General features: G+C 39.6%; 3 protein-coding genes across 3 annotated transcripts; 2 read left to right on the top strand and 1 right to left on the bottom strand.

Annotated features, from left to right (window-relative positions):
- Positions 1-295: 295 nt before the first annotated feature.
- Positions 296-1,194, top strand: LOC148190456 (uncharacterized). Its single transcript, XM_088082148.1, has 2 exons — positions 296-1,027; positions 1,141-1,194. Exons 1-2 carry the CDS (start codon positions 296-298, stop codon positions 1,192-1,194), a joined length of 786 nt encoding a protein of 261 aa, XP_087938274.1.
- A 6,494-nt stretch (positions 1,195-7,688) lies between these two features.
- On the top strand, positions 7,689-8,530 carry mespaa (mesoderm posterior aa). The gene is made up of 2 exons (XM_088082143.1): positions 7,689-8,342; positions 8,450-8,530. Exons 1-2 carry the CDS (start codon positions 7,689-7,691, stop codon positions 8,528-8,530), a joined length of 735 nt encoding a protein of 244 aa, XP_087938269.1.
- Positions 8,531-11,382: 2,852 nt separating this feature from the next.
- On the bottom strand, positions 11,383-25,123 carry LOC121941169 (aminopeptidase Ey-like). The gene is made up of 20 exons (XM_042483906.2): positions 24,498-25,123; positions 22,617-22,759; positions 22,275-22,411; positions 21,535-21,661; positions 20,286-20,440; positions 20,061-20,174; positions 19,734-19,877; positions 19,392-19,457; positions 19,184-19,249; positions 17,901-18,073; positions 17,694-17,770; positions 17,470-17,603; positions 17,329-17,384; positions 17,100-17,247; positions 15,531-15,622; positions 14,038-14,148; positions 13,697-13,864; positions 13,306-13,443; positions 11,991-12,072; positions 11,383-11,807 (listed from the first exon to the last, which is right to left on the bottom strand). The coding sequence occupies exons 1-20, from the start codon at positions 25,097-25,099 to the stop codon at positions 11,649-11,651; spliced, it is 2,892 nt and encodes a 963-aa protein (XP_042339840.2). The 5' UTR covers positions 25,100-25,123; the 3' UTR covers positions 11,383-11,648.
- Positions 25,124-27,643: the final 2,520 nt, after the last annotated feature.

Here is a 27,643-nt window from a genome sequence, read left to right as displayed (position 1 = left end):
GCAGGAGTCAAAATTCACACTTCCACTCCTGTAGCTGAATTTTCCCAGACACAGAGCAGAGCGAGGTACTGAGACAAGGTCCCAGTGAGGGAGTGAATGCGTGCGTGTGTGTGTGTGTGTCTGTGTCTGTATTCAGGGGCAGTGGCCTCTGCTGTAGACACTGACGGTTTGTGAGAAGCTGCAGAGGTGTCACTTCACACCTCTGTGGCCTGGCCTGGACTTATAAACCAGTGCCACAGAGCTAAGCAGCACTCACAGCCTCCCAGTCTCTCCAGTCAGAGATCCTCCTCACAACATGGATACCTCCTCAGTGCCTCTGCTCAACTACGACCTGCAGTACCAGTGGTGCTCTGACTCGGACCTCTCTAGCGTCTCCTCTACAGAAACCCTCTCCCCTGTCCCTTCTATGGATTCCAGCCTTTCTCCGACTTACCAGCAGCTGCCACAGTCCACTCCCAAGGCAGCTAAGGCTGGATATTCCCAGAACCTCAAATCCTCATCCCATTCTGGACGTGGCCGGAAGACGGGCCGAGCCCCCCGAATGCGCAGCAAGCAGAGGGAGAGCGCCAGCGAGAAGGAAAAACTAAGGATGAGGGATCTCACCAAGGCTCTGCATCACCTCAGGTCCTACCTCCCGCCCTCAGTGGCCCCTGCTGGACAGACCCTGACAAAGATAGAGACCCTCCGTCTCACCATCCGCTACATCTCCTACCTGTCGGCCCAGCTGGGCCTCAGCGAGGAGGTGCTGTTTCAGAGAAGGGAGCAAGGAGACACCTCGGCCAGCGATGCATCCTCACCTGACATCCTTAGCTATTTCCAGCATGGCTCCTGGAGAGGTCAGGAGGCCCAGCTGCAGAACCAGAGCCTGTACCCAGCCCAGTGTCACAGCCAGAACACCATGCTGCATTCTGGGAGCTGTAGTTTAGGAGTGGACCAGTACAGTGGACAGTACATCGAAGCTCCTCAGGGAGACATGAGCATGGATGGCATCCTGCAGTCGCCTCCAGCAACACAGCCCTGCTGTCAGGTATGACAACATTTACTTAATGAAATGATTCATGTAGAAATCACAAATCGTATATCTTTTTGATATAAAAGCACAAAATACTAATCAAATTTCCTGTCAATTCTCTAATACAGATGTGCGGCAAAGACTTCTGCATGCCATTGGTTCCCAGAGAGTATTGGGGTTAAACACTCCAACACGTCGCCATCATCATCATCATCATCATCACCATCATCATCATCATCCAACAACAAACTCTGTTTTAACTGCCTCACTGTGAAACAAGTAATTTATTTGAAATATATATGCAGTTCTACATTTTATTTATTTTGTCCTGTGAAATGTTCTATGTAAATATTGATATCTCTAACTATTTTTATATGTCTTTATACCACTATTTATAATAAAAATATTAAAATGCATCATGTGTTGTCATTATTTATATTCTTGTTCCCATGATGCAGTTCAGTTTATCTGGTTATTGTATTGGTTAGCTCCCAGTTTGTATTTGAGTATGAAAGAGGATTTTGGAAGAAGGTGTAACAGAGCGCCCTCTGCTGCACATGCAGGCTCACTGGCACCACACTTCACTTTTTCTACTGATGATTCTCAGTGAGTAGCTCAAAAAATACACAAAGTTCCTAGAATTATTTTTGTCAGAAGTAGTAAAAGGCAGGGGTTTTAAACCCTTGAAACATGAACAAATTGGACTGATTTCTTTAAAAAAAAAAAAAAAAAACATGAGAAGAAGGCAATGAGCAACTTAAGAAGAAAATTACAAAAAAAATTGCAAGAAAATTACCTGAAAATAGCAAAAGCAGAAAGAAAAGAAAGTCAAAAACAAAAACTAATTTTTAAACTACACTAACTAAATATAATTTTTGAAAGCCTTATCTCTTGCAATTTGTGTGACATTTCTTGCTAAGTGTCTCATTGCCTTTCCCCCATCTTTTCAAAATAAACTAAACCAGTTTGCTCAAGGTTCAAAGGGTTAAAGGGTTAAAGCGACTATAATTGATATTTTTAATATAACAGTATATCAAATGACAATGTGACAATGTCAGAGTTGTCGTTCATGGTGCAGTTATACAGAACACAGTTATACAGATAACTGGCCTGTAGCTTAAGTTTTGGTTCACTCTTTGCTGTCATAGTGTCATTTTTGGACACAGATAGAGATTAAGTTGCTGAACAAGTTGTGGAGCATTTGGAGCACCAGCCAAAAAGCCAGATATTTCACTCAGGAGTTGTTAAACACCAAAACTGAGTGAATATTGGATTGATATTTATGAGTTAGAAAGAAGCACAACTTATAAGAATACTGCTGTTGCTCCATAAATGCTGGATGTGCAAATAAGAGAGAAGTTTGTGATATCAACTTAAACATTGATATGTCAGTGTTAGTGGTTATCTTGTGACTGCATCATTACATGTCGCAAAAGCAGCTTTAACATTGTTAAATGATAGGTTCAAATATTTCTCCAGTCTAGCTGAATAGTGAGGTACCCATGTGAACACTGAAACAACTTGTGCATGCTGCAATCATTCCTCCCTTGCTTCCAATAGAAGTTTATGGAGAAATAAAGATGCAGTCCTTGTCTGAAGCTAACATGAGGCCTCATTAGTCTGAGTTTAAATCATGTTGATATCTACCAAAGTTTCAGTATTCTTTGTACAAAATCCTCCTGTTTGGTAGTATTCCTCTGCTGCTCAACAAGGAAATCTATACCCAAGAGTAGTTAGTAACACTGGAAGATTCTTAATTTGACTCAGTCTGCAGAAGCCCTGTATTATTTTTAGGTAAACCTTTGAATACATTTTTGTACAAAATGGGGACTGTGGATTTCATCACTTACACTGACAGCAATTTTGGACAAAAACTCTTCGTGGCCAGTGTGAAAAAGAGGAATGATTACATCAAGTAAAACTTGTTTATCTGGATACCTGACACACTTGTAAATCTCTAAGTCCTATCTTCCATTTGCAACTTTGTCTGAATGTATTATATCTATTTTGTATCAGCTTGATACGGTAGAACTCTACATTAACTGATTAATATATCCTTGCCCAATTTCAATAAAGTCTAATTACATGGAAATAAGGGCATCCTTGTGGCCTGAAGGCTGAGACATCTTGTGTTGAACACCCTCAAAGCCCCCTGAGCCCAAGATAAGTTTCCTCAAAGGGGCAATAAAGTATCTTATCTCTCTCCCTTCTCCCATCAGCGTCTTTGCTGTTAACCATCTAATAAAGAAAAAATGCCAACTAATAATCTTAAAATAAATAAAGATGTATTCCAAAGGGTCTTCAGCATCATTTTATTCATGTTTTCCACAAATTCAGCATGCACAGACCTTTTTCACAGCAGACATATGGACCTGTCACACTGCAGCAGGAAAAGCACAGGTGATGCTAATAACTCCAATGAAGGCTGCCTGAAGCTGAAGCAGCTGAATGAAATTTAAACAGCATTAATGCCATCATGTACACCTGTGCTTTTCCTACTGTGACATGTCAGCACTTTGTCTGTGGAAAAAAAATCTGCTGGTTTTCTTAAATTTAGGTGCACATGCCGTTTAGGTGTGAAAAAACACAAAATAAAACTGAATTTGTTTCAAAACAAAGAAAAGAATGAATTAATGAGTAAATAAATAAATAAACATTTTCTATGTTAGACAGGAATAAAAGCCATGAAAATCCTATGATGCAAATGTTTGAAAATATTTTATATTGTACAACGCATTAACTGTGTTTCTGCTCAACCGTCTGTGTGTGCACATATTAATACGCTCCCATGTCCAGGAGATAATACTTTTTTGTTAAAAAAACAACAAATAAATAACATTAATTCTTCAGCAGACTATGTGGGCTGTAAATGTCACAGGCAAAAATAATATGCCACAGAGAAGCTATACATATATGAATATTAATGGCCATGTGGTTTACCTTAAGGGTGCCCATTAGTGTTACGCACACTTGAATCACTCTGCGCACAAAATGCACTTTTCCAAATCAAGCTTTAAAAAATATAATACATTCATATAATTTTCTACTTTCATGGAGTTAACTTTTAGAAACTGACATCAGTCCTTATCATAAATGTGAAATACTAAGTAATTTTCATAATTTTAACCCTTTAAATGCCAGCTTTTTGTCATGATGCCACTATGTTTTTGGATAGATTTTAATCCATTACATGCAAAGTAGATTTTTATTATTATTATTATTTTACCAGCCTAGAATGTGTCAATGATTGCCATCATCATCAGGTGGAATATAATAAAAATGACAAATTCCAAGGCAAAAGCCCAGAATGACACCCAGAAATAACACAGTGCATGTTTTTATGCTTTGATGGCTGTGGGATTAAAATTGCGCATTTTTTTGCGCTAAACAGTATGGCTATGACTGTATGAATTTTGTTTACACAGTGTATTTTAGACTTATAGTTGGAGCCAAGCTGGAACTTCTAAGATTGCACAAAAATACACAATCTTGCCAGAATGTATGCCTTATGCATGAGCACAGCTGTCCCTAAGGGTTAACATCAATACCTCAAACATGGGATCAAGTAACATTACCAAATGTTGAAGTCCTTCCAGAAACATTACAGTGATGTCCTCTTGTGGTCTGAATACTGTAATTAGTGAGGTTATTGCACAACAGACCAGAGATCAGCCTCTGCCACAGGTTATCAAGTTTATTTAGTGTATTTTGGTTGATGGGGCTCTGTAAACACAGAGAGGTCCTTGGCACCGCTAAGTCTAGACTAAGATATAAGATCTTCCCTGCACATTACCCCCTCCTCTCACCTACAGCCCTAATTACCTGCAAGAGCCAACAGTGAGTGCTTTAATATTCATCGAGAAGTGTGGAGCTGCATAGCAGGCGGGAGAATTAAGCCTCGGTGTTTAGTTTGCCACATACATGCAGTTCATTTGATATGCAAGCGGCAAACCCAACAAGACAAAGCCTAATAAGCTCACTTAGGTCTTTCATCAGAGAAAAGCTAATAAACTCTCTGGCCTAAAAGGGTTTGGGATGAAAGGGTTAGCACTGCTGTGCCGATTATTCACTCATTACATGTGAGTAAACACTGTCAGAGCTGATGTGGATTAAAAGAAGACAGATCCTCTCTATCATCAACCTGGGAGGGAGAGAAGAAAGCTGACAGCTGGGGGAACTCCATGGAAGGGTTACAATGGAAAATAACAATTGCTTAATAGTTAATCATATGAGACAAATGGAATAAAACATACTAAAAAAGGGCACTAATAAATCAAACTGTGAATATTTATACAGAAAAACAAATGAGACAAGAAAGAATCCCATCTGTATAAGCTTCAGTCTTTAATCAACCAAAGACTAAAGTGCCAGGATTAGCTGTAATAAGTGTTCCAAAATTAGTCATTTTATATGTTTCTTTTATCAGATAAGTGATATTTAATTGCATGTGTTAAAAATGTAACCCATATGTTACAGAGCAACAGGTCAGTAGGAGGAAAATGACAATTATACAAATTTAAAAAAACAGATTGATACTGGGAATGACAGAAATATTAATGTTAAGTTGTCTCTGATGGCTCACGTAAGGTCAGGTCGCATAATGATGTGGGTGGGGGTTAAAGGTCAGTGTTCGTGGTGCAGCTGTCAGATCTGGTGTCCCCTCACACACTTCCCAACTCAAGACAAATACCAAAAAAAACAAAGCACTAGCAACAAGGAAATCTGTTGAAATGGTATTTAGAAATACTGATTTTCAAATGTTTAATGTGTCATCTTTGCTCTGGATAATTTTTCTAAATTGAAATGTCTGTTTTTCTTGCATAACTGAAGTGGTGCAGATCTGTACGAGACTGCTTCACACATCCTGCTCATAGGTTTCACCTCTGATGCAGAGCAGGAGTCAAATGCGACGCGGCAGTTTGTGGGAACACTGCCCTGGACTCAGATCCCGCAGTCATCACCTGACTGATGCACGCAGCTATGAACAACTAATTACATACTAAGATGAAATGCAACAATTTTTAAATTCAAGCACAATATTTAGGAAATCACTGGTAAGAGATGCTGCATTGTGATAAAAAAAAATAATAGGGCGCTGAAGAAAGATTTCAAATATTTAAGTATCATAGTTTGAAAGTGAATATTCAGTTTAAGACTGGCATGTCTTCAACCACAGAAAGAATCATGATCACTCTGCCACCAACCTCAGCCATTATTTTTATAGCACTTCTCTCCAAAATCTTAATTCTTAAATTATAGGGATTAACTGGGTTGTTTGTAATAATAAGAAATGTATAAACTGAATATTCTGCTTAAAAAGTAATTAAAGATGAGTTCTCGAGTCACAAATTTAATGGCTTTAGCCTCAACCCAAAAAACACTTGCAACTCATCTTGGACTTAAGCACCACTGAGTCATGAATTCACTTGGACTTAGGCCTTTAGACCCAAAAAATACTTCTCACCTCCACTTTGTTTAAACCAATCAGACAGCATCCTATCAAGCTGCAGGTGAGAACCACAAAGAACTAATGTTGCGTTACTGATCGCCACGTAGAAAAACTTATACCAAAGATAATTTTTGTTTGCATTCAAAAATGATGCAGTGGTCAACAAAAATAAATTGCAGTATGCAAAATGTGTGGTTCAAAAATTACAGATGAATACATAATTTGCAACAAACTTGTTTTTGACAAGCATTCATAGTTTTTTGCAAATCTGATATATTATTGCTTTGAATGGTGTGCATTTGGTGAAGAGTGCATTATGACTTGTTTAGGACTTGAAACTTGAGTGCAAATACTTGCAGGTTAAACTCCATTGAGGCTGAAAATCTCCCTCACAAGGGAAACCTGGCCAGGAAAGCATGGACTCAAACTGTGCCTTTTATTTCATTATTATTAAAGACACAGTTCAGGTCTCATATAGAGTGTAACAGTAGTTTTGCACATTCTTCAAGGGCAGATCAGAGTTCCCAGAGTTTCCAGTGAGGCATACTGCTGTCCAAACAGGACTAGGTGTAAACTCCTCACACTTTACAGCTGCCTCGGCACACTTCTCCAGCCTGACCTGGTAGCAGACACCAGGGCAGAGAGAAAGAGCTAATGAGATGCAAAAATGCCCTTTAACCTCAATGTAAAAAAAAAGATGAATGGGTCATAATACTAAGTTTGAGACCTGAGTACTTGCAGTTACAGTTTTCCTTTTATTCAATCAATCAGCCAATCTGTTTTTTTTTAAAGTGGATTCCTGGATACTTCTGCTTCCAGTCAAAGCCCATGACTCGCTAGATTTCTAATGCCAAAGTCCTCAGGAGGATTCAGAGACAGATCTGTGACCCCGGTTCAATCCCTGTCATGGCAGGGTCATGTTCCCATGTTTCAGGAGTGTGTAGTGTGAATTTATCTACCTCTGATGCCTGTGCGAGCTGCCAGGTCACACCTTGTGCTGGAGCTGGCATGTTTCCCATGGGACCCCCTGGCCTAGGTGTCAGCCCTGCTCCCAGAGCTTCTCAGGACTAGAGGCGGCTGCTGAAGGTGCAACCTCACACCTCCTACCACATATATGGAGCAGCCTCACTGGTCCTCCTCACTATCCTCTGACTGCCTCACCAGCAACACGCTGACAGCTCACACTTCAGGGAAGAGCTCTCAACCACTATGACCACAGCAGCAGCCATGGACATGTCCTACTGCTCTCCTCTCCAGCTCCAGGATGACTCTTTCCTGTTTGACTGCAAGACCCTGCTGGACAAGTCTTGTGATCCTCTGGCCTATGATCCAGCCTCAGACTCTGGTTACTTTAGTGCTGGCAGCAGCCTGTCTCCCACCTCTTCTGTGGACTCCTTCTGCTTCTCCCCCACCTCCCTCCAGGCTGCCGAACAAAACGCTTTGGACTGCTTTGTCTTCAAAAGCCCAGCAGCACCTCGTCTCACCAATGAGACACAGACCTCCTCCATAGCTACATCCTCCACAAAGAAATCCAGGTCCAGGTATCCAGGGAAAAAGCGCCAGACAGCCAGCGAGAGAGAGAAGCTGAGGATGAGGGATCTGACCAAGGCCCTGCACCACCTCAGGACGTACCTGCCGCCCTCAGTGGCACCAGCTGGGCAGACCCTGACTAAAATCGAGACGCTGCGCCTCACCATCCATTACATCTCCTACCTGTCAGCTCAGCTGGGCCTCAGCGAGGAGGTGCTGGAGCAGAGATGCTCAGGCTTTGTAGAGCAGGCCCCAGCCCTCAGCCAGTTCCTGGGTCAACCGACAGACAAAACACAAGAGTCAGACTGTAACACCACAAGCAACATGTCCTCTCTGCAGCACTCATATCAGGTATGATCATACCATAGTCATAAAACTCTGCACTTCTGCTCTGTGAAATGGTTTTACAGTGTGTTTGTTGAATTAATTCGTAACTAAAATCTGTTTTCTGTTGTCAGGTTTCTAACGGAGTTTGCTTTAATGGTCAGCAGTACTGGATGCTACAGCAACAATTTGAAAACTTCTCTGGACAGTGCTGAAATATGCAGTCAATCCTCTCAACTATTTTCATTGAAACAATGACCTCTAACAAAGTGCAGGGACAAAAATTCTCATCTTTTGTTATTTTGAACAAAATATATTTCTGTCCCTTTTGTGTGATTTTAAGTGTATATTTATTGAGCTTTCACCATGTGAACAGAATAAAAGTAATTTATCAAAATAACTTGAGTTTGTTGCATTCGTCTCTTTCTGTGATATTATTTTTCTACATACTAAAATAATGGAATCATACAGACTTGGCACTTGGCCTTTTCTTCCTTACATAAACGCTGCAGCTGTCAGCAGGACAATGAGGTGCTAAACAGGGAGCACATCCCCTCTAAAGTCCTTAAGGAAAGACCCCCACTGAGAGAAGTGACAGCTGAACTAGGACTGGCTAATTGGCACCTTTTCTATCCTGTGCAAACACGGCTGGTGGTTGAAACCATGAAAGAAACCCCATGATAGATAACCTGGATTATAGAGATAGTTTAGATTTTCTTGATGTGGCGTTGTATTAGGTACTTCTTAATAGTCAGTGTATTACATATAGTACAGTTGTTTGTCGCTATGGCTCCAGTTTGGGCAACAACAAAATGTTTTTCAGCCACATGAAAAAGTTCCATCTGAAATGTATGTATGCTATATTAAGAAGATTTTCTGCACTTTATCTTTCCTTTAGACAACCCTTTCTGATGGTGAAGACGATAAAACCTGGAGTTCCCCGTCTATGTTCTATTCAAAGCCACCAGACTCCACTGACAAAAATAGCAATTTTGGTTCTTTGAACACAGGAGCTGCTAATCTACAGCTGTATTGATCAATTAATTTTTCAATGTGAATGTGTAATTTTAGTGTATCCAAAATAAGCATTTCAAATGCCAAAGTCACAGAATAACACAAACAAAATAATTGTTTAAGGCAGCAGTAGACCAGCAGCTCCTGTGTTCAATAATGTTAAATCACTGTTTTTCTCAATGGAGTCTGGCTTTGAGGAGAGAAGTATAAAGGCAGTTTGTGGTCAGAAATTGCTGTCAGACTGTAAGGTATAGCAGTGAAAATACTTTGAATATAGTGTACTCTAATATTAGAAGTTTTTTTTTTTTTTAGGTGGGACTTTTTGGGGGGTGGCTAAGATACATTTTGTTGCTGATCTCTCCACAGCATCAGATTTTTTTGGCTTCCATGTTAGATTCCAGTCTGCTTCTTTAAACTGGTGGTGTGCCAGCTGGCTCTACTGTATCCTTTACACTGATAAGTATGGTGTTACATTCCCTGATTAGTAAGTGTGTGAACAAATGTTGTGATGTTGTTACAAAAACCAAGGAAACAAAAGCGTACAAAAGAAAGGGCCTCAAAAATGTAACGAAGAACTCTAAAAAAAAAACCCAAAGAGAGCGACACTAATTATTAACAATTAACACTGAAGTCTTTTTAAATACACAAATCAGCCAAACTTTTAACGCTCTAGCTCCAAAAGGAAGTAATGGTCACCAATTCTGGTACACTACAAATAGTTTCTTTAGTTTTCACTGCGACACACAGCACACACGCTGCAACACTAACCCTAACATCCATGCTCCTGATCAGCAGATTAAGCACAGGTGTGCTCAATCGCTCTCTGCACGGTGGGGATGAGGGGAGGGTGGAACCTGAAGAAGCACACAAAAAAAGAACACAGAAAACAGGCACAAACATGGGCACGCCCACCTTTTCAAGCGTAACACCCCCTCCCATAAGAGCCAGAATATAGGTTGCGTAAAGACTTACCTACATAAACTATACACTACATTTACACACAATTTCTACACTAATATATGTGAATGAGTCATGTGTTGTTGAACAAGGAGGCTGCCTGTGCACACACTGTCCGACTCACTCACCGGCTGCACTGACAGCTGGAGCAAACACTCTCCAGCTTGCGCCCCACTTTCTTCATGCCATTACTATCATTCTCAACAAGGACAGGCTATATGGATAAGTACCACTTTCTTCAAAACTTTTATTTAAGATCAGAAACTGGGCCAATAATGCTGCTAAACTGGTTTTATTTGGTGAGATGAAGATGGTGAGGCAATGTTTCGATATCATAAAGTACAGACCTGGAATAATCTCCCAGAAGATGTTAGACAAGCCTCAACTCTGACCACTTTTCAGTCAAAGCTAAAAATGTTACTTTTCCACACTGCCTACTCCATCTGGACTAAAAACATATTTTAAAGTTGATTTTAATCATTTTAAATAATATTTTTATCTTTCCATCTCTTGTCTGCACTTTTGCTACTTTTAATGGTGATTTAATTTTACTTTACTTTTACTTTTTACTTTTTTTTTAATGTAAATCTGCATTCTTTATTATGTTTTTATATTTTATTGCTCTGTTATCTGAAATGTGCTATGCAAATAAATCTGCCTTGCCTTGCCTGCCTCTGCAGTGTCAATATATGACCCAAAACATGGGCCAATTATGTCTTAGTCATTGAAAATGGCTGGCACACTTTGTGAATTAATGTTTTATACACTGTTGCTATGTCAACAATGTGATGTTCCTGAGATGCCTGAAGCGGCTGTACTTAATAACTGAACTGTGTGGACATTTATTTTCAGTCGAGCATTTTAAATTCAAATGGACTTTATTTTCCCTGCAGTGCTCACAGTCTTACAGAACACAAACTGAGCTCATAGCCTCTGTAAAATCTCCAGTATGGTGTCAAAGAATGTTCTCTGTCATCTTGCCGCTTCTCTCAGACAGGATAAATATCCAATCTGATTCAAAATGTCACAACTTAATTTGGTTTTTATTTCATGGAATGACAAAATATGCGAAAAATATGGGGACACGGCCAGAATATCACACTTCTGTGTTGTGAGATTTTATTTAAAATCTTGAAATTCCTTTAAAAATTTTCAAAAGTTGGCAGTATGTACAGTGATAAAATATATTTTCCATATATAAAACCAGATTTTGGTATCAAATAGTCATTATCAGTAAAAATAATTAAATAATCTTTACATTGTGAAAAAGCTCCATCACATTCAGAACATTTATAACAATACATTTGGTTCCAGCTTGAGTAAAAATCAGTAAAACAATCTACATTAGAAAACTGTGCAGTGTTAAACTGGAGAAGAAGCCTCACTGGTGAACCATTTAAGCACCTGCTCCTTGTTCGAGGCCACCCAGTGCATGTTGGCCTTGGTCCTCTCCAGTGCTTGCTCAAGAGATGCAGTGACAGAGCTCAACTGCCCTGCATTGTCTTCTTTGAACTGCAGCAACTGGACAGGAACGAAGAGAAGGGGGTTACTGAGATTCAGTTCTGCTTGTAGAGTACAACATGCACAGTATTTTGCAAACATCACTCTTATTGCTAAGATTAATTTATCCACAAATTGTGGATGTGAAATGGAACATTGGGTCATTAGGTCCTAAAACAACCAAAAATATTGGAGAAACTGTACCTGCTTGTACTCAAACTCGGTGGAGAATCGTTTGGTCACTCCATTAATTAGTCCTCCAAAGGAAAACGTTCCTGCACCATAGCTGAAGAAAAGGCAAACAAGACAGGTTTTGGTCATTATGCAAACAACAACAGGCTGCATAACCAAAGCTGTTCAGGCTGTTTACATGCACTGGTCATATGTTCATCTTGGAAAACTAAATCACAAAAATGCATCCATATCCCACGTAATCATTAGCTAGTAATTTGTGCAAAACCTACGTATTTCAACATGTTTTCATTCTGAACTCATCAAGTAACGCTTTGACGGTGCTTTCGGCGTAAGAATGTGACGCCATAAGCCACCTTTGCACATGGACGTGTCAGATGATAACACAGTCAGACAGAACCGGTGGTGTTATCATATGCAGCCGGATGGCAACCAGTCGCGTGCGCCGAAGGACAGCATCAGGTAATAATGCTGCCAATAACCCCGTAATATTAGGAGCACAAATGCATTCACAGTGGGGGGGGGTTGGTATTTTGGAAGGCTGCGATCATATGAACAATGTGCTGACATGAGTAAAGAAGAAAGTGTCACATTAAGGAGGTGGATGGGTCACAAAACTCCAGACTTTCCCCCAGGAAGCCAGTGTTCAGAGCCGTGTGAACTTTAAAGAAACTTTGTGTTATTCAAAGGTACGCCATCACAATCTTTATCCTCCTAAACCTAACCACAGGAACATTACTTGCTTAAACCTAAAATTCCGAACTTCAGGTTAAGTATATAACTTTTTGTTAAGAAGGCTCTGTAAGGTCATAAAGTAGATGAGATGCAATTGAGGCTCACTCAGCAACAGGAAATCAGAGACTACTCTGCGCACATCTTCACTTAGACATTATTAACCCCTAACATCCTGGAACAAGCTGTTGCACTTTATGGGTGGACCTAGTTCAGAGCCAACAGTACACAAGACTATGATGCAAATTCAAAAAATGCACTGCAGGGATTGTATGATGCCTTCAGCAGCAACATACCCAAGCAACTGGATTGAATTTCCATAGTAGCTAGTGATTTTAGTCAACTCATTTTTTGACTCCAGAGATGTAGCCGGATCAAGGACAAATTTTAATTTCATTTTTTAAACTATGTCTAAAAAATGACTAATAAGGCCAGATTGTACCTCATACCTTGTACCTTGTCCTTCATGGAGTGTTAATTTTTATGATATAATACAAACCATTGCATGTGCATTTTTGTAAGATATCATACGAACCAAATTATACGATAACAGCTGCGTTTACTGTGACATCATCATGTGATAGCATATACTTACTTGTATATACGGTCCCATTTGGCTCTGACAAAGTCCCATGCTAGAGGTTGACCAACGGCGTTATTAGCAATGGAAATGATGGTGGAGGAGGCATCTTGCTTCCGGATCATTTTAGGTTCCAGACAATATTCCAGATACCTGAAACACACTCACAGTGAGGACAATCCTTGTCTTTGCTGCTCCAGCATAGTTTGACACAGAACTATTGAAACAGTGCAGTATACCATTCTCTGTCTGCACAGGTGAGTTAAAGTGATACCAATTCTAAAAAAAGTACAGAGGGTCTTTGTCTATTTGTTGTGCACTCATAACATGCTACAGAGTGTAAAATTACCTGAAGGAGAACAACGAGAGAACAAAGGTTATCCAGCATGATGTCTGTACTACTGACCTGTTCAGCAGCCAGGGCTGTTTGGTGCAGGCCAAAGCAGACATGAGTTTATCAGCCTCTGAAGCGATGGTGGCATTCTTGTACATGGACCAAGCAAAGTCCCACTCATCCACACCTCCTGCTGCAATTGCACTGCAGTACACTGTGTACTTCAAGTTGGGACTAATCCTGGAATGATTGATAAAGATGATGGAGAGTCAAAGGCAATGACAGCAGTGGTGAGGGGAGGAAAAATAAAAATAAAAAAATAAAACCACTGCATTTAACATATTTAGTTGTTTTTTACATATCAATATCTAGTAAGGAAAAAAATGAAAGGAAACCATGGGATGTGAACATACTTGTTGACAGCTGGATTTTCCATCCATTCTTTGAACCAGCCAGTAGTCAGCTCCTTACAGCCTTCCACTCCAGTACTGCAGGCCATGGAGATTGCATTTACCTGGTTATACCTGGACAGAGACATAAGATGATAAAAGGGTCAGAAGTATGTAGAAAATGGCTCCAATGTCACATCTGAGGACTCAAGGTCTGCAAGTCAATGAAAAGAGTTTGTTTTTCTCACTTTATTTTATTTGTAATTTTACTAACCGATATATGTTAAAGATGGTGCTTGAGGAAGAGACGCATTTTATGTATGAATGTTGTGACTTGAATGTCAGTGGTTATCAGCTTCATACTTATGGGATAGAAAGAGGCTTCTTCACCTACTAGTAGGATCAGAAAGCCTATATTGGCCCATTAAATAATTGTTATCATGGGGAGTATTTTCACAAAGACTTTTATTGTGAGGCAGTGACCTTTAGTGGCTGCAGTAATTATGATGGGCACAAAGGAGGAAGTCACCATATAAAACCGAAAGTCACTGCTGATGTAACATACTTAACTTATGTCAAGTGACATTAGGAATATACCTATTTTAACTCTACCATGATCTTTTTGTAAACCTAACCACACACACCTAACCAAACGAAAGTAGAGTGAAATCTAACAAACCAATGCTGTGCTGATAGTAGTCTCCTAAACCTATATGTTTTAGGCTGATAATGGCCATTAAATGGGCTAATTACATTCAAAATGGGTTCTCAATGGGGACTCTTCTCTCTTCCCATTGGCTTTCAGACCTGGGGTCCCCAGACGTGAGGATTACATTGAACCCTCTTGGAAGGCTGACATTTAAAAAGGAGTCCATAAAAACTCCTTTCAGTATTGACGCATATATACAATGAGGTTAACAATGTAATTAAGTAAGGACATAAAGTGCAAAAACAAAAAAAAAAATCAACTTTTTAGTGGAACTGCAGTGAAAGTTTCCTGGAGTGAGAATGAAAGTGCATGATAAATATGAACTCAGGAGGTAGGAGGATTAGGTACAGCTTAGAAAGAGTATAAGTCAGAGGACGTTTAGACTCTTTGAACATTATGTGCATTATCTAGTTTTCCCACATTACATTTATCCACAGGGATATAGCTTACTGTGGCAATGATAAATTGGTTTTTTTTTAAGTTTTTTTTAAGTTAGTTTAATTTAACTTTTGTGAATTTTGTGCTCGTCACAGTCTAATCATGATTCATGGTTAATCATAATAATAAGCACTACAATATAATGCAGTTTTAATATGGTTACAAAGTCCACTTTTCTACTTCTTATTTTATCATTCAAACACACAAATTGATGTTGTTGAAGTGATCATTGTTACATTGTGACAGGAGGTCAGGAGGAGATTAACCAAATCATGCTGCAGTGAATGTCCCAAAATTAACTATTTTACAGATGTGCTTAAAAGAGTGAAACAGACACAGTTTAAAACAGACGGCATGTTAACATCCTTACTGGTCAGTGTGCTTCGCTGGGATCTTTGTCCAGTTGTCAGTGAGCTCTTTGAAGTATTTAAACAGAGGGGTGACCTGTTTCTTTAGGTAAGCCTGAGGAAAGAAGATGTACACGTTTTGTTAATTTGTAATTGTGTAGAAATAGAAATGTGGCATTCAGAAATGATCACCTAAAGACTTGCATTCGATTTTGATATCATATTATTTCCAGTTATATTTTTGTCAGCCTAATTGTCAGAAGTAAATGATGGCATTGTACATGTAAGTAAACCACAAATAATTTTACATTTGCACACTTCATTAGTATCATATAAACGTCTCCAAAGTGATGTAGTAAATGAGCTGACTTTGTCACCTAAGCTAGACTCATGCAAAGCTGCAGACCACTACAGAAGACTGCTCAAAGCCAACAAACAACAGCACCAGTTGTGATTAATTGAGTCATTGCTGTGGCTTTTAAAGAACCAAACTGGGGGATTGTGTAGTGACTCATCATTATTTTCCAGCAGGTTTTTTAGTGACCTGTCGCAGTTTGTCCAGCGGCTTTCAGGGCACACAACATGGGTGTTCTGTAGGGACCTGTTGGTGTTCTTCCAGAGGCTTTGTAGGCACACAAAGTGGTGTTTTTACAGAAATATAGCTGCTTTGACTGCCAGGATTGTGCCCCCAAACTGGATATTCAAAGCCAAAACATGATCTTCTACATTAACGCCTGGAATACACTGCATGCATAAGCAGCATATGACAACAACCTTGCCAAACTGCAGCATGTTTCATGCTTGCGGTGTTCACACTAACAGCGCTGTTGCTGTGAAGCTTCTGCGGGGCTGCCTGCTGCTGTGAGTGTTGTATTTCCACATTTATAAGCACAAATTACACTTATTTATGAAGTTGTGCAAGCCCTGCATTGTCAACAAAACAATCCTGCAAATATCTCACAATAAAATACCTTGTTTCAACAACTGAATGGGTTTTTGTCGACAAAGACGTCAGAGGATTTTTATTTTGATTCAAAAGCAGGGAAGTTTGAGTAAAACCGATATGTTTGTATTTCCTCATTACTGTGACAGATAAAGACATTGAAACTGTCATAAAAGGTGGAAGAAAAATGCCATTTTCACTATCTATTTCCACTGACAACCGTACACGGCACACGAAAAAAATCAGCCAGCCACCGTTTCTCTCGATGTGCCGTGACTGACAGGCAACTGAGACGCGCCTGAGCAGTGGTGCTCACGCAGGCAGTGTGGCTCCTCTGACTTGGTAACACGGGTACTGAAACATGCACAGCACAGTGCACGCACAGCTCATGCACAGCTCCTGCATGCATACAGTGTGGTCCCGGCCTAACCATAACCAAGTGGTGTCCGTGCTTTAACCTAACCATACCTTAACCACCGCATTGTTAAAACTCACAGGTTCAAGGTATCTGCTACATAATAACATGCAAACATAACCATGTTGATTTTTAAACAATTAAACAATCTGCATTTCTTCATGAAGACTTTTTGGGGATCAGCATTGGATTTAATTAATTACACATAACAAATGTTAACCATTCATCACAAACCTGCATATGTCCATACACTTCACTGCGGTCGAACATCAAGAAGTAGTAGTTCAAGTTGCGACGGGCTGTCTCCCAGGGCATGTAGTCAACTTCTTTATTAAGGAACTTGGTAGTTGTCAGAGCCAGAGTTGTGTTCACCATCTTTGCCCTGAATATGGCACATACAGTTGCTCAACTCTCTTTCTCAATCATGAGCAACGATGCTTTTACAAGGAAAAAAAGACTTTACCTTGCCAGGTTAAAAGCATCATCGATAATTTGAGCTCGGTTAATCACTGGAATATCCTAAAAAGTGAACAAGGATTTTAGACATTAATTTTAAAACACTGCAGAAATAATGCAGCACTCTTTCCAGCAGAAGGTGTTGCACCTCATGTCCAGAGCTCAGCTTGGAGAGGAGACGATTCCAGTTTTCAGAGTCGTAGTTGACTCTGAAGAAGCCCCTCATATTTATATTGGCCACCAGCCACTCATTAGCACCAAGAGTCATGTTTGTGTTTGTTGCTGTTTGGATGGAGATGAAAAAAATGCATTTCTTTTTGCTGTGTTCATAACCTTATAATGCTCTGAATGCACTCCTGAAATTGATCTTACCTTCTTTGTCAAGAAGCCAGTACATATCTTCATTTCGACCAGTCTTAATCCATGTTATGGGGACAAACCACTCATAGCTGGAGCGCAATCCATCCAGTCATACATATGTACATGAAAACAGAGTATATGGAGAGAGCAGATGAGTTTCTTATGACACATCCAGCGTATTCAACACATGAAACATGAAAATTTAGGAAATTTTCCCACTTGTACGGAGAGGGTCTGTCCACCACAGAGTCTGGGTCCAGTAGGAAGTGTTTCTGGGTAATTTTTCCAGTCTGGGTGTTAATGGTGACCACTGGGAAGCCCATCTGTAGGATCCACCGGTTCATGATAGCCTCCACAGAGTGGGGCAGATCTATGCCAGCTTTCTCCACCGCCTGATAAGAGGAACATTCAATTATTAATAATAGTACGACTCTTCATTACTCCCTACAGGGGAATTCTTTTACTTTTCATATACAGTATTGCAATATTTCATCCCAGTACCATGACCTTTTACTATACTCAACATTGGAGTTGCTGGTCTACCACAGTCTTGATTGGTAGTTTGTGTTATTATAGTAGTATAGTATGTGACTTTGATATTTTAAAAGGTTAGTTTTGATTAACCAAAGTCACACAACAACACTAAAAACTTTAGATCGAGGCAGTGGTAGGCCAGCAGTTACTGTGTTCAGCAATGTAAAATTATTGTTTTTGCCAGTGGAGTCTGACTTGAAAAGCAAGCAAGTTTCACTTTAAGTTCTGCTCCCTGCTGGAAAGTATTGCCTGTTTGTGAAGAACAACACATGAGACTTGGATTATACAATATGAGCTGTACATGAGTTCTTAAATGGTATTTTGATGTAGTTTTGGTGTTTTGGTGTAATCATGGCGCTATGACTTATTGTAATACAAAGTAAGTAACTGATCATTTCTATTTTGTAAGAGGAAATGTATGTTCATTTTTTCTTTCAAAGGTTATGTGATAACGCTTTAAAGCTGCACTAATCAATATTTTTTGATTAAAAGTGAGTAAAAACACTCACATCAGAGAACTCACTGTAGACTAATGTTACCTGCTCAGCACCAGCAGAGAATATGAATTAGCCATTAGCATGGTGAACGATTTAGCCGCTAAAGAGCCAGATATTTCCTTCAGGATTTTGTGGAGACCAAACACGGAGCTAATAGGAGAGTAATTATTAGACTTTAATTTTCTGGTACCCAGAAACAAAACTCTAAATGAATGCTAATGTTCGTCAGCAGCTCGATGTTTAAATAGGTTATTGCTGCTAACACATTAGTCTGATCAACTGTATAAAGTGATGCCAGTTTTGTGTTCACAACTTATTGGGCTGCCCTCAAGTGGACAAAAAAATCGATTACTATTACTTTATTATGAATTTATAAATACTGCAAAAGTTAAACTAAGGTTTTGAAGGCATTTTCTTCATAAGTAGCTCATTTGTGGATTGTAACCAGTCGTGATAATGGTGATATCTTACCATTTCCAGGTGCTTCCACAGGTCCGTGTAGACTGCGTTCTTATACTTGAACTCTTCTAAGTACGTCTGCAGACAGATACAAATCTATTGGTTATGCTCTAGTTGTGCTTTTTATGGTGAACAAAACAGATTAGATGCAAGTCAATAAAATGGTGATGTGAGACAAAAATAACAACATACAAAACACATTTTAATCGTCTGTACTCACACTGAGTCCTTTGGAAAAGACGTCCTCAGTAATAAACTCAGAGAGCATTCTGAGGACTGCAGCTCCCTGTAATGAAAGACAGGAGGACATTAGAAGTGTTAGTGGGTGATATATCAGATTGGACACAATTACAGCATTCTGTTAATGAGGATCAGTGACTCATTAGTGCTTTAATTCTGTAGTTCCCAATGAGTGTCAAGAGCCCTTGATTAGGGCCACTCACAACATTTTACTACATTCTTTTTTGTTAAGTGGAGGTCAACATCTTGTGTAGTGGGGCGTGAGGAGAACAACACATTAGGGTGAGGACATTGTGATGTGTTAGTCCCAGTTATACCACACCTTGCTGTATGTGATGGAGTCAAACAGTTCACTGATGTGTGCTGGTGTCAAGATATCCTCCTCTTTAGATGAGAGCGGGTGGGAGGAGGCCAAGGCATCCACACCCATGACACCAGTGATCTCATTCAGAACTATTAAATCTGTCTGGAAAGTACAAAAATGTGTATTTTACATTGTGGCATAGCTGGACACTATTTTCAGTCAACATGTTAAAGTTATTTCTATATTCATGGCTCACACTGGAGCAACTTAAAAAGAGTGCAATTCAGTACATTCGACAGGTAAATTCTCAGTTTGTTTGTTTTTCTACAAGAGAACAAATCTCACCATATTCCAGTCTGGCTCTGCATTGTTGGCACCGAGATAAGAGACGTAGGTGGCAAAGCCCTCGTTGAGCCACAGGTCATTCCACCACCTTGTGGTCACCAAGTTCCCAAACCACTGAGAGGGCAGAGCATTATTTTAATGTTTTTTTTTCCACATACATTTCACAGCTAGACACAATTACTGTCAAAGAAATGATTGGCAGTACACCACTGAATGTCGTCACACCATGTGAGCGAGCTCATGCGAGATGACTGTTGCCACCCACTCCTTGTCTCCATTGGATGACACGCCAGGATTAAACAAGAGGGCAGTTTCTCTGTAGGTGATCAGGCCCCAGTTCTCCATGGCTCCAGCACTGAAGTCAGGAAGGGCGATCTGGTCTAAAAACAATTACAGTCATTTCATGCAAAAAATATAAAGAGTGGTTGAAAATACACAATCTATGTACTGTTTAGTGGTACTTAGGGGTATTGCCGTATCCAACTATTGATGATTACCGTGATATTTTAGATGAAATACTGATATCATGTTTATAATACACATATGATAATACTGTGTAAATAATCCAGCATCTGTTAAATATTTTACATTTACTTCTGTTCTCACTTTGTCTCCTTCCCCTAATGCAATCTAGTTGTCTTTTCACTATTGATTAAGAGTAATTGTGCTTTTTGTCTGCTTTTGTACTGTTACAGATTCTACATCTCTCTACACTTGTATTTTAAGTGTTACTCATTTGGCAAAATAAGAGACAAAATCCACAACAAACAAAGTTAAAGATGAATTTGACTGATAGCAGTATTACTATTATTATTTCCATTTTCATTTTTTAAAAGATATCTTTATTGTAAACTCTTTCAGGTACCCTTATTGTGTAGTGATAATCTGATGTCATGCCACAGTCATGGAAAACCCGGAAAAGTTTTGGAATTTCACAACCTTGTTTTCCAGGCCTGGGCAAGACATGAAATTAGTAAAATCCTTAAAAGTTTTGGAGAAGTTATGAAATTGTTCTGTGTGTGACAAAGTTAATTGTTACAGTTATCTTCAATGGATGACCTTAAACATTATGTAACAAAATAACTTACTTGACATAAAATAGCTCTAATATATGCAGATTATGATGGGGTTTTTTTTTACCATCGCATACATTTCTGAATGATTGAATCTGATGTTTGAATAAGAGAAGGATAATGTTGTGACAGTGTTTATAATATGTTGGGTCATAATCCCAAAAGTGACCATACCTATGCTATTGTATTACTACTTTTAAATTTCACTGTTACTATGTGAAATTACTTTTAAAATTCATGGAAAGTTTTGTCCATGAAAATGTGTGGGAACCCTTTTAGTAGTAGTAATACAGTAATACAAACTTATGTACTGTGCTTGTGCTTGTGTGTGTGTGTGTGTGTGTGTGTGTGTGTGTGTGTGTGTGTGTGTGTGTGTGTGAGACAGACAGAGAGATTCCTACCTGACTTGCTCAGGGGGTAAGAAGAGTTGTAGTAATTCTCAAAGAATTCCAGTATTGGCCCAGTCTTCTCCAGGGCATAGTTTCCCTGGCCCTCCTGTATAGCTTTTTTGCGAGCCCAGATCCTGATCTGAACACAAACAGTGCTTTATGAACTAGACAGAAAAAAATGTAAGACCCGAGAACTAAACTGAGCTTTCAATCCAGCAGAGGGCAGCATAAAAACGTTGCAACCGACAGGGCAGCAGATGACAGAGAGCCAACATGAGGTGTTTATTGCTGGTAGTTGTAGTCGAGGCTGTGGTCATGCTTTTATAATAACTAATAACTAATTGTGACTAAATTTACTTCAGTCAGTCACACAATGATTAAATTCAAACCCCAGCATTATCCAGTTATAACTTTTAAAATACCAGTTTAAATAATTGTCTACTGTTCATTCTAGTGTTTAATGGGATAATCCACGATATCAGGGATACAAATTCACAGCTTATTATACCAAAATCCTTAAATTTTATGGAAATCCCTCATTTTAAGTTTAATACATTTCTATCTTTAATTAACACAGCAATACTTACTAAAAGAATTCCCTATTGCCCAGTACACTATGGTTTCAAGATGTCCATCAGCACACAAAACAGATATACTATGCACATTAGATTTGTATAAATATGAATATTGTAGATATTTTGCACTTATATCTATTTCCAGGGTTCCGGTTGTGAGATGTTATGAATAATTACCAGAACATCTCCTGCAGGCGTAGTCGTCATATTGAATGTAAAGTCAGACACAACAAAGGCCAGCAAGTAGGTTGACATAATCTCTGTAGGTTCAAAGCTTGTCTGAATGTGTCCATCTGCAGTGGACTTAACAGGCTCTGTGTGGGGGGAAAAGACAGACACAGATTAATTATAAAGGAAAAATAAGCTTATTGTATGGATATAGCTCTGCATAGCACAGAAAATGTTATGTTTGTTGTTCTTGTAAATAAAATTTGGAGATACAAAAAAGTAACTGAGGTAAGGTCTTACACCTGACGTTTCAAGTCACTATAACATATTGCACTGGGCACTGAAACTTGCCATAGCTCATGCCGTTGGACAGAGCCACCGTGTCATTGGGGTGAATGAGAGTCATGTGGAAGACAGCTTTCATTGCAGGCTCATCGAAGCAGGGAAAGGCTTTCCTGGCATCTGTCGGCTGCATTTGGGTCGTGGCCACAACTCTGTAAATTACAGCAGAAAACTCATAATTAACATCCACATCAAATGTTAAAGTAACCCTTTATCTTTATACTCACACACCAGAATATAATCCCTGTTTAATCAGTGCCTTTCCTGATTTATTTTGTAATGAGGTGGTTGTTAGTTTGTTTGATGCACCCACTTTCCCTGAAACTTTTTTGCTTATCCCTTTTTGAGGGACTTTAAAGAAAAAAAAAGGTTTAACTTGTTTACTTGTTTTTAAGTTGTAGAAACAATGACAAAAATGACAAAAAATGTTATGATTTTAAAAAATAATTGAAATAATTCTATGCGGTTAATCAGCAATGTAGCAGCTAGAAACAGGGGTGCTTTTAGGAAGGGAATCCTGGGGGGTACAGGGGCTGCTGAGCTGAACGGGGATTATAGATAAAACATAATAGAAGATTATAATGATTATTATGTAACAAAGATTTAGGAAATATCACCAGTAGCAGTAGCTGTATGTCCATGCTGACTAACACAGTTTTATACATCAACTAGGGGTAACCAAAGTTACAATTTCAAGCCTTCTGCACATACTGGCTGTAAATGTCAAACCCCGAAATTCGGCACTGGACCTTTGAATTTATTTTGTTTGTTAAATTTTGTTTTGTTTTGTTTTCAGTCAATATTATTATTTCATTTTAGTTTAGTTTAGGTTTTTGGTTCATTTTGTAAAGCATGCTTTCACCCTGGACAGAAGTAACCTCTATTTTTTATTCTTCTTAATTATTCTATCTACTGCTAAAGAAATGGAGCTAAAGGTTCCTTGTTATTAATAGCCCACCATTTTATGATAACATAAAACACAGATAAATAAAATGTATTATTATTTATTATTTAGAGGAGACAAGCCCCCCACCCCCGCTGCATTGCACTAACATAACCATGTCTCAGCCATAAAGTTGCTCAGGAACACACCAAACTGACAGCCAGCAAGCACACATTTTCTCCACCTGCCTGAGAGGAAATACTCCTCCATACCAGTAGACGGCAGTCATCAGTAATAGTCATTCAAAATGGAAAATTGGAAGACTGCCATGACGCTAGTTAGCCAGCTATCAAATTAGCAGAACAACCCAATATTTAAAACAAAGCATATTTACTGCGCGCCAGTGAACATCACAACCTGTCAAGAGCTGTTTCTGTGAAGAGTTCAATGGTTTAAGAAAAATAATCTGACCTCATCAAACAAGTTTGTTTCAACCTCCCTCCCTCTTAACTTGAGCTGTTTATTTACATTCTTCCCTTCTGTTTTTCTTCTTGTGCACGGAGCTTAACGGCCAATCAGAGTGATTTAAATCACTGATGGGCTCCACGGCCATCCCGGCCAATTCAACATGCTGAATTCACAGAAAAAAATGGCTGGATGAGGGACAACGGTGTGTGTCACACTGTCGGCTTGGTGTGTCATAGCCTTAAGAACTATTTTGCTACCCCCCCACTCACAGCTTCCTTGTCAGCACTCCTGCTGCTTCTCCAAACTGGGAGCCATGCTAACTAACATTACTGACTGGGGATGACTACCCCATTCAATCCTATTTCAGATAATCTGAACTATCCCTTTAAGTGAAGGTCTGTTTTAAATGCATGTCTGTAAAGTTGTCAAGGTGTTAAAATCTTGTATTACTCCTTAACAATATTTACACTTTAAAACATCACCTTGGCACAATTCTTAAAACTAAACAGAAATGCTTGAAACAAATGAAAAAGTCATACTTTTCCACCCCATCTTCCGTGTATTCACTCCTGTAGAATCCTCCCAGGTCATCGGCCAGCTCTCCAACAAACTCTGTGAAGAGTGCGTACATGCCGCTGGCCTGCAGCGGGCTGTTGAGCTGAATCACCAGGTACTGGGTGGGACCCTCCAGCCAGGTGCTTTTCAAACTGGGCACAGTGGCTCCATCAAGACCAGTCAGCTTGGCAAGGTATCCCCCGAAGCTGGTGAGGTTGAGCTTGTTGGAGTGGATGATGATGAGGTCAGTCTCCTTCACACATCTGAAGACCACCGTGGAGTTTCCGGTGAAAATGTACATGCCTTCTGCGTTGCGCTTCAGCCGGGGCCACAGAGTGACATTGTAGGAGACAGGAGCGAGGGTGTCTGGAAGTCTGTACCGTTGCCAGGGCTCCTTTGGGGTGGAGGGTGTGGTGGGCGAGGGGGGGCTGGTACTTGGGTTGGCGGTGGACGTGGGTGCCACTTCATTCTTTGCCTTCTCCTGGGCGTAAACCACAGACAGGGCGATGATGGTGGCCACCGAAGCAATGGCTCCAACCACGCAGGTTACAGCAACTGCTTTGCTGATGAAGAAACCCTTCCCCATGTCTCCACCAGAGGAAAAGAAGACAGAAAGAGGAAAGTGATTGCTATTTATGTACAGCCTTGTGAGATCCAGCCCTAAGTTAATGGTTGATTTCCTGGGTGGGGAAAACAGTTGAGTGTCCAAAACACTGAGCTATAAAAAAAATCCTTGTGATAAGACAGTCATGCCTAATCTGTGAACTTTCTACCAACATACTGGCTTTGAATACAGGTTTTTGTTGTCTATGTTTATTCAGTACTGTAAATCGTGTTGTAGTGGAAATACAGTAGAACCGTGTGTGTGTGTGTGTGTGTTTACAATTTGCAAATGTAAACTTTAAACAGATCTGGCAACACGATATTGAAAATGCCAGAGTTGCATAATGAAATGGGATAAAGATGGGTTTTTAAAACTGCATACACTTTTATTTAGTTTGTTGTGCAAACTCTAATTTTGTTTCGGTTGACCAAAACAGTTGTGGCTTTGAGAAATGGAGACATTCCAACAGTTAAACTGAAAACACATTGTGTGCACAGTCGCCTATGTCAACACAGCTGGCACAGAATTGCCTTCCTAACAACAGGAAATTTGGATTTTGGTTTGAAACCAGAAGAAAAAATATAAATAAGCTGATGTACAGTTCATCAGCTCTTGCCCAATGACATGAAGTAAAGCAGAAGTATCAGCATTCAACTCAGCAGAATGAAGGATGATGAATCTGACCGTCATGAGTGTGCAATCATCTTTATGTCAAAAGGCGTAATAGGAAATGACAACTTTGATGAGTCCCCTTTCTGAGAACTATCTTTGCTACTTTTAGATTATCAAATGAGTCAGATACACCAGAACATTGTATCTATACAGGTTGTTTATCAGTTAGTGGCAGCTTTATTCATCTGTCAGGGTCGAGACAGGATGCATGCAGGCATGATAATACGATGTGGTAACACAAGCCGTTATGTGGCTTTGTGTAGACCACTGTACTGATTGAAATTGTTCCAGCAGACACAATATGAGACAGATGACTGTGGAGTAATTTTCCAAGCCAGCATAGGCCAACATGTGTGGTGGGTCTTCAGAGATGTGTGCGGTATCAGGCTGTTCTCATGCACTGTTCAAAACTTTCTTACAAAAATGATTGCACCAAAGTTAATAACAATACTGATGAGCCAGTAACCTGTGCATAACTCAGAATTTTGGAAGGGTATAATATTGTGACCAGTGGCTTGAAAGGGGGTAAAAAAGAGGGTTTAGTTACCAGGTAGGTCAGGGCATTGGATGGGTTTACACAGCCTGTTCTCGGTCCGAATTCATCAAATACCCCTGTTTAGTCAGGGATTTTGGTGTAAGATACCAACGCCAAAATTTGCCTTTCATGGCCGTATTATACGCCACTGGCCAGTGTCAGTTTGTAACGTGGAAGGAAGGAACCTTTTGGGGTGATATGGTACACTGCTGGCTGGGCAGACGGCACCTGGCGTGGCCATATGATACATGGACAGGTGGCCTGACCTGTTGTGGCCATATGATATGCTGTAAATTAAAACGATGCAGGTAACGACATGATATAAAGATTGGAGGGCAGGCAGGACGGGCAGTGGATAGGTCCAAAAATCCACAGAACCTTTACTGGGAGCCCACAATGTGTTTCCTGCCAAAACAAAGTGTTTTCTTCCTAAACCTAACCACACACTTCTTTTGCCTAATCCCAACCAGGTGCTTTTGTTGACATCCTGGTGTGGGTTGCAACATCCTGAAACGTCATCAGCAGACAAAGATTGATATCTAGAGCATAATATGTACGGATGGAAGACTTTACCAACAACTTTTAGCGAACTTTTAGTCATTTTAATGTCACTATTGATCTTTTCCTGAACCTAACCACAGTAACTTTATTTGGCTAAACTTAACCTCTGTGACTTTACATTAATTACATTTGTTTACTGTAAACTCAGTCGTGGGGTATCAGAAATGGCTGAAAAACATACACTAATTTCCATGTGGCCTGTTTTTTATGTGGCAGGGTCTGACAAAACAATGTAAGATTGTTTGACAAAAAGTTCACCCAAGTTGAACTTTTAGAGAAAAGCAATGCAACATCATCCAGCAATGTGCTGCCAGTGACCAATCAAATACATGTAAGCTTCAATTCTTGGATAACTTCACAATGTGAATATGATCATGCTAGTGTCTAGCTTGCTAATTGTCAAGGAAGAGTAAATTACTATAGTCACAGAGTACTTGTAAAATCTGTCTCAGAAAGCAAAGTATTTTGATGTCTAATAAGCCTTCAAACTCATGGATCTATCTCTCAAACTGACTTGTCTGAAACATATTTAATTGTCTCTCTTATATCTCAGTAAAGAAACTCTTGAACTTCTTTAAAACAGGTATGGATTTGGTCTGAATTCCTTAAAATAGCCATACCAGTCTAAAGAGCCACATCACATTCAGATAGACATACACCGTTTAACACCAAATTATAGTTTGATACAATGACAGGCTGGCAATCTTCTTACCTTGTATTTAGTTTTGGCTCAGAGGGTTCTGCGGTGTTTGTACCTG

The sequence above is a fragment of the Plectropomus leopardus genome, chromosome 1 (genome assembly GCF_026936395.1).
Source record: "Plectropomus leopardus strain MGB_pleo_1.0 chromosome 1, ASM2693639v1, whole genome shotgun sequence".
Classification (NCBI taxonomy): domain Eukaryota; kingdom Metazoa; phylum Chordata; class Actinopteri; order Perciformes; family Serranidae; genus Plectropomus; species Plectropomus leopardus.
This window is presented reverse-complemented; position numbering and strand designations above follow the sequence as displayed.